We start from the raw sequence: 13,586 nt of genomic DNA, 5'->3' as shown, positions 1-13,586 counted from the left end.
CCTTCGCTGCCTGCAGGATGAATCAGTCCATTCAGCCTCCTCCCCTCCCTTACACCCTCTCTCTCCTTCCTCTGTTCACTGAGAGATGTGTAATGTCAGGGTAATATTTATAGCTCTGGAGGTCTGCCTGCCACCACTGAATCCACATGCAACTCAATGCTAAATATAGCCTCCTCTCTTTCTCTCTCCCTCTCTCCCTTTCCCCATCTGTCAAGCAGGCAGACGGAGGGACGAACAGGGTGCCAGCGATTCCCACCTACTCTCTCTCTCTCTCTCTGAGTAGGGACTCTGTTAGCTCTCTAACCAACGCTCTGTAGACAAAGGCCATCGGCAGGAGAAACACCCAGGTGCACTCGGACCCATCTGCAGGTTCAAGCTGTGCTCTCGCTGCAGTGTGGGCTAGTCTGACCAGACAAACAAGGACAGTTTAAACCCCGACTTTACACCTCTTTCACATAGGATTCACTGTCTTGCTGTAAAGAACTCAATTTATACAGTCCAATATATTATCACATTCTATTTTTTAAATTTTTTAATCAAAGAATGTTTTAAGAACTCAATATATTATCACATTCTATTTTTGATTTTTTTTCATCAAAGAATGTTTTAAGAACTCAATATATTATCACATTCTATTTTTTAAATCAAAGAATGTTTTAAGAACTCAATATATTATCACATTCTATTTTTTAAATCAAATAATGTTTTAAGAACTCAATATATTATCACATTCTATTTTTTTTATTTTTTTCATCAAAGAATGTTTTAAGAACTCAATATATTATCACATTCTTGCCGAGAGAAAACTGTTTACATCTCCCGTGCACATGCCGGAAAGTTTAAGTAGATGTCAGTAGATATTTCCAGCGTCACAAAGACAGGTATTATTCATTTAGGCAGCTCCTAAGAAACATTACAAAAATAATAATATGTATTTTCTAAATAATAAAGTATCTTCATCGTGATACCGGTAGAAAAATAATATCATTCTATATTATCAATAGCATGCAAGTTTCATGTTTATATATTTCACAACCTCTGCAGGCATTTAGAGTAGCCCGTATGCAAACCAGGCATTTAGAGTCGCCCGTATGCAATCCGCAGGCCTTTAGAGTAGCCCGTATGCAATCCGCAGGCATTTAGAGTAGCCCGTATGCAATCCGCAGGCATTTAGAGTAGCCCGTATGCAATCCGCAGGCATTTAGAGTAGCCCGTATGCAATCCGCAGGCATTTAGAGTAGCCCGTATGCAATCCGCAGGCATTTAGAGTAGCCCGTATGCAATCCACAGGCTTTTAGAGTAGTCCATATGCAATCCGCAGGCATTTAGAGTAGCCCGTATGCAATCAACGACAAATAGTCCTACACTTGATTTACACTACATTATAGCCTGTTAAATGTTTCTGATCAGTGATTTAGACCACATTATAGCCTGTTAAATGTTTCTGATCAGTGATTTAGACCACATTATAGCCTGTTAAATGTCTCTGATCAATGATTTTAGAGTCGCCCGTATGCTATCAACGACAAATAATAGTCATACACTTGATTTACACTACATTATAGCCTGCTAAATGTTTCAGTGATAGATGGGCAAACGAATAGATGAGCTATAAGCCTACCACCCCTCTTGGCATTTTTACAATTTTGTTGCCTTACAACCTGGAATTAAAATATATATTTTTTGGGAGGTTTGTATAATTTGATTTACACCACATACACACTTTGAAGATGCAAAATATTTATGGTGAAACAAACGAGAACTAAGACAAAAAAAACGGAAAACCTGAACGTGCATAACTATTCACCCCCCCAAAATCAATATGTTGTAGAGCCACCTTTGCAGCAATTACAGCTGCAAGTCTCTTGGGGTATGTCTCTATAAGCTTGGCACATCTAGTCACTGGGAGTTTTGCCCATTCTTCAAGGCAAAGCTGCTCCAGCTCCTTCAAATTGGTTCGGTTCTGCTGGGGTACAGCAATCTTGAAGTCATACCACAGATTCTCAATTGGATTGAGGTCTGGGCTTTGACTAGGACATTCCAAGACATTAAAATGTTTCCCCTTAAACCACTTGAGTGTTGCTTTAGCAGTATGCTTAGGGTCATTGTCCTGCTGGAAGGTGACCTCTGTTCCAGGCTCAAATCTCTGGACGACAAACAGGTTTCCCTCAAGAATTTCCCTGTATTTAGTGCCATCCATTATTCCTTCAAAATCTGACCAGTTTCCCAGTCCCTGCCAATGAAAAACATCCCCAAAGCATGCTACCACCACCATGCTTCACTGTGGGGATGGCATTCTTTGGATGATGAGAAGTGGTGGGTTTGTGCCAGACATAATGTTTTTCTTGATGGCCAAAATGCTCAACTTTAATCTCATCTGACCAGAGTACCTTCTTCCATATGTTTGGAGAGTCTCCCAAATGCCTTTTGACGAACACCAAATGTGTTTGATTCTTTTTTTCTTTAAGCAATGGCTTTTTCTGGCTACTCTTCCGCAAAGCCCAGCTCTGTGGAGTGAACGGCTTCAAGTGGTCATATGGACAGATACTCCAATCTCAGCCGTGGAGCTTTGCAGCTCCTTCAGGGTTATCTTTGGTCTCTTTGTTGCCTCTCTGATTAATGCCATTCTTGCCTGGTCTGTGAGTTTTGGTGGGCGGTCATCTCTTGGCAGATTTGTTGTGGTGCCATATTCTTTCAATTTTTTATTAATGGATTTAATGGTGCTCAGTGGGATGTCAAAAGTTTCTGGTATTTTTTTATAACCCAACCCTGATCTGTACTTTTCTACAACTTTGTCCCTGACCTTTTTGGAGAGCTCCTTGGTCTTCATGGTGCCGCTTGCTTGGTGGTGCCCCTTGTTAAGACTGTGTGGCCTTTCAGAACAGGTGTATATATACTGAGATCATGTGACAGATCATGTGACACACCGGTGGACTTTATTTAACTAATTATGTGACTTCTGAAGGTAATTGGTTGCACCATATCTTATTTAGGGGTTTCATAGCAAAGGGGGTGAATACATATGCACCCACACATTTTAAGTTTCAAATTTTGTCATTTCTTTTGAAATGTTTTTTGTTCATTTCACTTCAATTTGGACTATTTTGTGTATGTCCTTTACATGAAATCGAAACAAAAATATATTAAAATTGCAGGTTATAATGCATTAAAATAGGAAAAATGTTAAGGGGGGTGAATACTCTTGCAAAGCACTGTAATTAACCAAATCTCGGTCTATCTAGATCCTCTGTAGCTCAGACGAACACAGTGCCTTGTTAGCTAGCTAGATCCTCTGTAGCTCAGTAGAACATGGCACCTAGTTAGCTAGCTAGATCCTCTGTAGCTCAGACGAACACAGTGCCTAGTTAGCTAGCTAGATCCTCTGTAGCTCAGTAGAACATGGCACCTAGTTAGCTAGCTAGATCCTCTGTAGCTCAGACGAACACAGTGCCTAGTTAGCTAGCTAGATCCTCTGTAGCTCAGTAGAACATGGCACCTAGTTAGCTATCTAGATCCTCTGTAGCTCAGACGAACACAGTGCCTTGTTAGCTAGCTAGATCCTCTGTAGCTCAGTAGAACATGGCACCTAGTTAGCTAGCTAGATCCTCTGTAGCTCAGACGAACACAGTGCCTTGTTAGCTAGCTAGATCCTCTGTAGCTCAGACGAACACAGTGCCTTGTTAGCTAGCTAGATCCTCTGTAGCTCAGTAGAACATGGCACCTAGTTAGCTAGCTAGATCCTCTGTAGCTCAGACGAACACAGTGCCTAGTTAGCTAGCTAGATCCTCTGTAGCTCAGTAGAACATGGCACCTAGTTAGCTAGCTAGATCCTCTGTAGCTCAGACGAACACAGTGCCTAGTTAGCTAGCTAGATCCTCTGTAGCTCAGTAGAACATGGCACCTAGTTAGCTATCTAGATCCTCTGTAGCTCAGACGAACACAGTGCCTTGTTAGCTAGCTAGATCCTCTGTAGCTCAGTAGAACATGGCACCTAGTTAGCTAGCTAGATCCTCTGTAGCTCAGAAGAACACGTGCCTTGTTAGCTAGCTAGATCCTCTGTAGCTCAGTAGAACATGGCACCTAGTTAGCTAGCTAGACTCTCTGTAGCTCAGTAGAACACGGTACCTTGTTAGCTAGCTAGATCCTCTGTAGCTCAGTAGAGCAGGGTACCTTGTTAGCTAGCCAGATCCTCTGTAGCTCAGTAGAACACGGCACCTTGTTAGCTAGCTAGATCCTCTGTAGCTCAGTTGGTAGAGCACGGTGCCTTGTTAGCTAACTAGATCCTCTGTAGCTCAGAAGAACACGGTACCTTGTTAGCTAGCTAGATACTCTGTAGCTCAGTAGAACACTGTACCTTGTTAGCTAGCTAGATCCTCTGTAGCTCAGTAGAACACGGCACCTTGTTAGATAGCTAGATCCTCTGTAGCTCAGTTGGTAGAGCACGGTGCCTTGTTAGCTAGATAAATCCTCTGTAGCTCAGTTGGTAGAGCACGGTGCCTTGTTAGCTAGCTAGATCCTCTGTAGCTCAGAAGAACATGGCACCTTGTTAGCTAGCTAGATCCTCTGTAGCTCAGTAGAACACGGCACCTTGTTAGCTAGCTAGATCCTCTGTAGCTCAGTTGGTAAAGCACAGTGCCTTGTTAGCTAGATAAAGCGTAGACTAATTATCCAAAGAGTAGCAACATCACTCAGACTCACCTCCAGCATCATTGGTCCGAGAGCATCCTTGTCGATGATGCTTTGGCCCGTCGACGACACATCCGCCTTCTGTACCTCCTCCTCATTGGCCGCGGCTGCTTTCTCTGTGGGAAAGACAACCAATCAAACGTCTTACTGTCTTCCCCTTTTACCTAACATGGGGAAGTCACAGCTCCATCAACAGACAGGTCGTTGAACTGAGCAGACAACGTAGACAGGAGGAGTCAAACGGCACCGTTATTTGTATTATTTTTTTTAAAGCACCGTCACACACCAGACAGGCGCATTGAAATGTGCTGTTTTACAGTGTCGGCAATTGTATTACGCAGAGAAGATGGAGAACATGACGGTTAAGTGCCTTGCTCAAGGGCATTTTTTTACTTTGTCAGCTCGGGTATTTGAATCAGTGACCTTTCGGTTACTGGCCCAAACACTCTAACAGCTAGGTTACCTGCCGCCCTAGTCCCTATATAATGCAGTACTTTGGACAAGGGCGTTAAAAGTAGTGCACTACCAAGGGAAAAGGGAGCCATTTGGGACGTAGACAACAAGAAGTTAATTTGGATCCCCCAAGTTGTTCCTTGAGCTTCCTAAACTTCCTTCCTTCCTCCGTTTCACTGTTTCATAAAAGAGATGAACAGCAGTAATCTCTCCAACACTAATCTTTCTCCAATCCATCTCTTATACAACCATCTAATTCGTGTCAAATGAGTCCTAATGTATGCTATGTGATCCCATTAACAAACCAGACCTTAGAGACATTCACCCTCAAATCCTTCATTACAAAACACTGAGTATGCAAAACATTAGGAACATTTCCATGACATATACTGACCAACTGAATCCAGGTGAATGCTATGATCCCTTAATGATCTCCACTTCAAAATCAGTGTCAGATGAAGGGTTGGAGACAGGTTTAAGAATGATTTTTAAGCCTAGAGACAACTGAGACATGGATTGTGTACATGTACCATTCAGAGGGTGAATGGGCAAGACAAAATATTTAAGTGCCTTTGAACGGGGTATGGTAGTAGGTGCCAAGCGCACCGGTTTGTGTCAAGAACTGCAACGCTGCTGGGTTTGGTCCAACTTGACAACTGTAGGAAGCATTGGAGTCAACATGGACTAGCAATCATTTTGGAAATACTTTTGACAACTTGTAGAGTCCATGCCTTGACAAATTGAATCTGTTCTGAGGGCAAAAAGGGGTACAACTCAATATTAGGAAGGTGTTCTTACTGTTTGGGACACTCCGTGTAAATAGGCAACATCACACAATATGTGCCCCAAATACCACACTACTCCCTATATAGTGCACTAAATTTGACCAGGGCCCTAAATACCACCCTATTCCCTATATAGTGCACAACTTTTGACCAGGGCCCATAGGGAAACCCATAGGGAGCTGGTCAAAAGTTGTGCACTATGTAGGAAATAGGCTGCCTTTAGTGATGCTGCAACAAAGTTCAAAGTGGAGTTTCTTTGAGGTTACAATGACCATACCACTGTACCAACAGTATTATATCAGTAAGACCATACCACTGCACCGACAGTAGTATATCAGTAAGACCATACCACTGCACCGACAGTAGTATATCAGTAAGACCATACCACTGCACCGACAGTAGTATATCAGTAAGACCATACCACTGCACCGACAGTAGTATATCAGTAAGACCATACCACTGCACCGACAGTATTATATCAGTAAGACCATACCATTGCACTGGCAGTATTATATCAGTAAGACCATACCACTGCACCGACAGTAGTATATCAGTAAGACCATACCACTGCACTGGCAGTATTATATCAGTAAGACCACACCACGGGCAGTATTATATCAGCAAGACCATACCACTGTACCGACAGAATCAAATCAAATTGTATTTGTCATATGCGCCGAATACAACCTTACAGTGAAATGCTTACTTACAAGCCCTTAATAACCTCTATGGGATGATGCGGAATTGAGTTCCTGTGCAGGAACATCAATCAGCGGAAATTTCAGAGCGCCACTTATAGTTTTCGATAAAACTCAAACTTTCATTAAAACACACATGCAAGGTACTGAATTAAAGCTACACTCATTGTGAATCTAGCCACCAGATTTGTAAAATGCTTTTCGGCGAAAGCATGAGAAGCTATTATCTGATAGCATGCACCCCCCAAAATACCTGAACGACACCTAAACAAAAGATTTTGCGGTAGCCGGCGCTACACAAAACGCAGAAATAAAATATAAAACATTCATTACCTTTGACGAGCTTCTTTGTTGGCACTCCTATATATCCCATAAACATCACAATTGGGTCTTTTTCCCGATTAAATCCATCATTGTATAGACAAAATGTAATTTTATGAAGGCCGGTCTGATCCAGGAAAATTCCCCTTTACAAGACGCAACGTCACTTTTTAAAATTACAAAAGTTGCCTATAAACTTTTACAAATCACTTCAAACTACATTTCTAAACCAACTTTAGGTATTAATAAACGTTAATAATCTATCAGATTGATCACGGGGCGATGTGTATTCGAAATCATGAAATCATCGTCCATGTTTTCACTTTCATAACATCCTGCGGTGCGCCCCAAGACAGGAAGTGCCTATACGTCATCTCACCAAGGATAAACCAGCCATGAAATGCCAGTACTGGCGACATCGTGTGGAAGCTGTAGGGATTGAAATCGGATCCTCATCTATTTTCTCTCGCCTTAAACAATACATTGACTGGCGGATTAATATTTTTTTTGTGTTTTTGGTGAACAGTTTTCCCAGGGATTTTTACTCCTAAACACGTTATGTTATAGCCACAGACACGATTTAACCAGTTTTAGAGACTTCAGAGTGTTTTCTATAAACACATACTTATCATATGCATATACTATATTCCTGGCATGAGTAGCAGGACTTTGAAATGTTGCGCGATTTTTAACAAAAGCGGCGAAAATTCACATCATCCCTAACAGGTTTAACACTTATTTTTCTTGAAAACTGCATTTAAATTAGAACAACAAATAGTTAAAAGAGCAACAGTAAAATAACAGTAGCGAAGCTATATACAGGGTATTACGGTACAGAGTCAATGTGGAGACTATATACAGGGTATTACGGTACAGAGTCAATGTGGAGGCTATATACAGGGTATTACGGTACAGAGTCAATGTGGAGGCTATATACAGGGTATTACGGTACAGAGTCAATGTGGAGGCTATATACAGGGTATCACAGTGCAGAGTCAATGTGGAGGCTATATACAGGGTATTACGGTACAGAGTCAATGTGGAGGCTATATACAGGGTATTACGGTACAGAGTCAATGTGGAGGCTATATACAGGGTATTACGGTACAGAGTCAATGTGGAGGCTATATACAGGGTATTACGGTACAGAGTCAATGTGGAGGCTATATACAGGGTATTACGGTACAGAGTCAATGTGGAGGCTATATACAGGGTATTACGGTACAGAGTCAATGTGGAGGCTATATACAGGGTATTACGGTACAGAGTCAATGTGGAGGCTATATACAGGGTATTACGGTACAGAGTCAATGTGGAGGCTATATACAGGGTATTATACAGAGTCAATGTGGAGGCTATATACAGGGTATTACAGTACAGAGTCAATGTGGAGGCTATATACAGGGTATCACAGTACAGAGTCAATGTGGAGGTTATAATATCACAGTACAGAGTCAATGTGGAGGTTATATACAGATTACAGTACAGAGTCAATGTGGAGGCTATATACAGGGTATCAGAGTACAGAGTCAATGTGGAGGCTATATACAGGGGGTACCGGTACAGAGTCAATGTGGAGGCTATATACAGGGTATTACAGTACAGAGTCAATGTGGAGGCTATATACAGGGTATTACAGTACAGAGTCAATGTGGAGGCTGTATACAGGGTATTACGGTACAGAGTCAATGTGGAGGCTATATACAGGGTATCACGGTACAGAGTCAATGTGGAGGTTATATACAGGGTATCACAGTACAGAGTCAATGTGGAGGCTATATACAGGGTATCACAGTACAGAGTCAATGTGGAGGCTATATACAGGGTATCACAGTACAGAGTCAATGTGGAGGCTATATACAGGGATCACAGTACAGAGTCAATGTGGAGGCTATATACAGGGTATCACAGTACAGAGTCAATGTGGAGATATACAGGGTATCACATACAGAGTCAATGTGGAGGCTGTATACAGGGTATCACAGTACAGAGTCAATGAGGCTATATACAGGGTATCACAGTACAGAGTCAATGTGGAGGCTATACTATCACAGTACAGAGTCAATGTGGAGGTTATAACAGGGTATCACAGTACAGAGTCAATGTGGAGGCTATATACAGGGTATCACAGTACAGAGTCAATGTGGAGGCTATATACAGGGTATCACAGTACAGAGTCAATGTGGAGGCTATATACAGGGTATCACAGTACAGAGTCAATGTGGAGGCTATATACAGGGTATTACGGTACAGAGTCAATGTGGAGGCTATATACAGGGTATCACGGTACAGAGTCAATGTGGAGGCTATATACAGGGTATACGGTACAGAGTCAATGTGGAGGCTATATACAGTATTAGATAAGAGTCAATAGGCTATGTACTGTACAGAGTCAATGTGGAGGTTATATACAGGGTATTACAGTACAGAGTCAATGTGGAGGTTATATACAGGGTATTACAGTACAGAGTCAATGTGGAGGCTATGTACTGACAGAGTCAATGTAGATATACAGGGTATTACGGTACAGAGTCAATGTGGAGGTTATATACAGGGTATTAGATCAATGTGGAGGTTATATACAGGGTATTACGGTACAGAGTCAATGTGGAGGTTATATACAGGGTATTACGGTACAGAGTCAATGTGGAGGTTATATACAGGGTATTACGGTACAGAGTCAATGTGGAGACTATATACAGGCCATTACGGTACAGAGTCAATGTAGGCTATATACAGGGGGTAGATGAGTCAATGTGGAGGCTATATTTAATACAGAGTCAATGTGGAGGCTATATACAGGGGTACTGGTACAGAGTCAATGTGGAGGCTATATACAGGGTATTACGGTGAGTCAATGTGGAGGTTATATACAGGGGTACTGCATCGTACAGAGTCAATGTGGAGGCTATATACAGGGGGTACTGGTACAGAGTCAATGTGGAGGCTATATACAGGGGGTACCGGTACAGAGTCAATGTGGAGGTTATATACAGGGTATCACAGTACAGAGTCAATGTGGAGGTTATATACAGGGTATTACGGTACAGAGTCAATGTGGAGGCTATATACAGGGTATTACGGTACAGAGTCAATGTGGAGGCTATATACAGGGTATTACAGTACAGAGTCAATGTGGAGGCTGTATACAGGGTATTACAGTACAGAGTCAATGTGGAGGCTGTATACAGGGTATTACAGTACAGAGTCAATGTGGAGGCTATATACAGGGTATTACAGTACAGAGTCAATGTGGAGGCTATATACAGGGTATTACGGTACAGAGTCAATGTGGAGGTTATATACAGGGTATTACAGTACAGAGTCAATGTGGAGGTTATATACAGGGTATTACGGTACAGAGTCAATGTGGAGACTATATACAGGGGGTACCAGTACAGAGTCAATGTGGAGGCTATATACAGGGTATTACGGTACAGAGTCAATGTGGAGGCTATATACAGGGTGTACCAGTACAGAGTCAATGTGGAGACTATATACAGGGGGTACCGGTACAGAGTCAATGTGGAGACTATATACAGGGTATTACGGTACAGAGTCAATGTGGAGGCTATATACAGGGGTACTGGTACAGAGTCAATGTGCGGGGGCATATATATAGCTAGGTGTCATCATCTAAAATAACCCTAATTTATAATACAGTCCTTATTTGATTAATGGTGGTCGGATGCATCTATGTCAAGCCTGCCACAATAAGGATTAGCCACAATAGTGGAGTTATAAGGCCATACCACTGTACTGTAGTGACAGTATTAGATAAGGCCATACCACTGTACTGTAGTGACAGTATTAGATAAGGCCATACCACTGTACTGTACTGACAGTATTAGATAAGGCCATACCACTGTACTGTAGTGACAGTATTAGATAAGGCCATACCTCTGTACTGTACTGACAGTATTAGATAAGGCCATACCTCTGTACTGTACTGACAGTATTAGATAAGGCCATACCTCTGTACTGTACTGACAGTATTAGATAAGGCCATACCTCTGTACTGACAGTATTAGATAAGGCCATACCTCTGTACTGACAGTATTAGATAAGGCCCTACCTCTGTACTGACAGTATTAGATAAGGCCCTACCTCTGTACTGACAGTATTAGATAAGGCCATACCTCTGTACTGACAGTATTAGATAAGGCCATACCTCTGTACTGACAGTATTAGATAAGGCCATACCTCTGTACTGACAGTATTAGATAAGGCCATACCTCTGTACTGTTAATAGATGAGCATTAGCCTCACTTTAATACAACTTTTATTACAGGTGCCTTTATAACGCAGCCCGAGTGGTGCAGTGGTCTAAGGATCTGCATCGCAGTACAGTGGTCTCAGGCACTGCATCGCAGTGCTAGCTGTGCCACCAGAGATTCTGGGTTCGAGTCCAGGCTCTGTCACAGCCGGCCGCGACCGGGAGACCAATGAAACGGTGCACAATTGGCTCGGCTTCATCCGGGTTAGGGGAGGGTTTGCCCGGCAGGGATGTCCTTGTCCCATCGCTCACTAGCAACTCCTGTGGCGGGCCGGGCGCAGTGCAAGCTGACACGGTCGCCAGGTGTACGGTGTTTCCTCTGACACGTTGGTGCGGCTGGCTGCCGGGGTAAGTGGGCGTTGTGTCAAGAAGCAGTGCCGGCTTGGATGGGTCGTGTTTCGGAGGACGCACGGTTCTTGACCTTCGCCTCTCCCGAGTCCCTATGGGAGTTGCAACGATGAGACAAGACTGTAACTACCAATTGGATACCGTGAAATTGGGGAGAAAAAGAGGTAAAAATGTAAATATAATAAAAAATTATAAAAGTGGCTATATAAATGATTATAAAGTGGAGAGAATCGGTCATATCTACAGTATATAGTTTATAGGTGAAGAGTCTGTAATTCCTCTCTACAGTATATAGTTTATAGGTGAAGAGTCTGTGTAATTCATCTACAGTATATAGTTTATAGGTGAAGAGTCTGTAATTCCTATCTACAGTATATAGTTTATAAGTGAAGAGTCAGTGTAATTCATATCTACAGACAGTGTAGGATCCTTTATATCTCCTCCAGTCAGTGATAGGGTTAATATCAAATCAAATCAAATCAAATCAAATTTATTTATATAGCCCTTCGTACATCAGCTGATATCTCAAAGTGCTGTACAGAAGCCCAGCCTAAAACCCCAAACAGCAAACAATGCAGGTGTAAAAGCACGGTGGCTAGGAAAAACTCCCTAGAAAGGCCAAAACCTAGGAAGAAACCTAGAGAGGAACCGGGCTATGTGGGGTGGCCAGTCCTCTTCTGGCTGTGCCGGGTAGAGATTATAACAGAACATGACCAAGATGTTCAAATGTTCATAAATGACCAGCATGGTCAAATAATAATAAGGCAGAACAGTTGAAACTGGAGCAGCAGCACAGTGAGGTGGACTGGGGACAGCAAGGAGCCATCATGTCAGGTAGTCCTGGGGTACGGTCCTAGGGCTCAGGTCCTCCGAGAGAGAGAAAGAAAGAGAGAATTAGAGAGAGCATATGTGGGGTGGCCAGTCCTCTTCTGGCTGTGCTGGGTGGAGATTATAACAGAACGTGGCCAAGATGTTCAAATGTTCATAAATGACCAGCATGGTTGAATAATAGTAAGGCAGAACAGTTGATAAGGCCCTACCTCTATATGCATGCAGAGACCCCTTATGTTCAGAGCACAGTCTGCTCTATTTCTAAAGATGAGTGTCTGTGAGGAGGAGCTAGGGCCGTGTCTGTGAGGAGGAGCTAGGGCCGTGTCTGTGAGGAGGAGCTAGGGCCGTGTCTGTGAGGAGGAGCTAGGGCCGTGTCTGTGAGGAGGAGCTAGGGCCGTGTCTGTGAGGAGGAGCTAGGGCCGTGTCTGTGAGGAGGAGCTAGGGCCGTGTCTGTGAGGAGGAGCTAGGGCCGTGTCTGTGAGGAGGAGCTAGGGCCGTGTCTGTGAGGAGGAGCTAGGGCCGTGTCTGTGAGGAGGAGCTAGGGCCGTGTCTGTGAGGAGGAGCTAGGGCCGTGTCTGTGAGGAGGAGGAGCTAGGGCCGTGTCTGTGAGGAGGAGCTAGGGCCGTGTCTGTGAGGAGGAGCTAGGGCCGTGTCTGTGAGGAGGAGCTAGGGCCGTGTCTGTGAGGAGGAGCTAGGGCCGTGTCTGTGAGGAGGAGCTAGGGCCGTGTCTGTGAGGAGGAGCTAGGGCCGTGTCTGTGAGGAGGAGCTAGGCCGTGTCTGTGAGGAGGAGCTAGGGCCGTGTCTGTGAGGAGGAGCTAGGGCCGTGTCTGTGAGGAGGAGCTAGGGCCGTGTCTGTGAGGAGGAGCTAGGGCCGTGTCTGTGAGGAGGAGCTAGGGCCGTGTCTGTGAGGAGGAGCTAGGGCCGTGTCTGTGAGGAGGAGCTAGGGCCGTGTCTGTGAGGAGGAGCTAGGGCCGTGTCTGTGAGGAGGAGCTAGGGCCGTGTCTGTGAGGAGGAGCTAGGGCCGTGTCTGTGAGGAGGAGCTAGGGCCGTGTCTGTGAGGAGGAGCTGGGCCGTGTCTGTGAGGAGGAGCTAGGGCCGTGTCTGTGAGGAGGAGCTAGGGCCGTGTCTGTGAGGAGGAGCTAGGGCCGTGTCTGTGAGGAGGAGCTAGGGCCGTGTCTGTGAGGAGGA

At 43.9% G+C, this 13,586-nt stretch overlaps 1 protein-coding gene across 5 annotated transcripts in view; it reads right to left on the bottom strand.

The window, feature by feature from the left end:
* The window catches only part of LOC124039454 (nuclear receptor coactivator 2-like), a 178,395-nt gene that overhangs the window by 85,363 nt on the left and 79,446 nt on the right, over nt 1–13,586 (bottom strand). For all 5 annotated transcript variants that reach the window (XR_006839574.1, XM_046355441.1, XM_046355440.1 and 2 more), the window contains one exon: nt 4,699–4,802. Coding sequence is in view for 4 of the 5 variants with exons in the window: in XM_046355441.1 (XP_046211397.1) it covers nt 4,699–4,802 (104 nt within the window). In the remaining variant the exon portion in view is untranslated. The remainder of the gene's footprint in view (nt 1–4,698; nt 4,803–13,586) is intronic.

Source organism: Oncorhynchus gorbuscha, linkage group LG07 (assembly GCF_021184085.1).
Source record: "Oncorhynchus gorbuscha isolate QuinsamMale2020 ecotype Even-year linkage group LG07, OgorEven_v1.0, whole genome shotgun sequence".
Classification (NCBI taxonomy): domain Eukaryota; kingdom Metazoa; phylum Chordata; class Actinopteri; order Salmoniformes; family Salmonidae; genus Oncorhynchus; species Oncorhynchus gorbuscha.
This window is presented reverse-complemented; position numbering and strand designations above follow the sequence as displayed.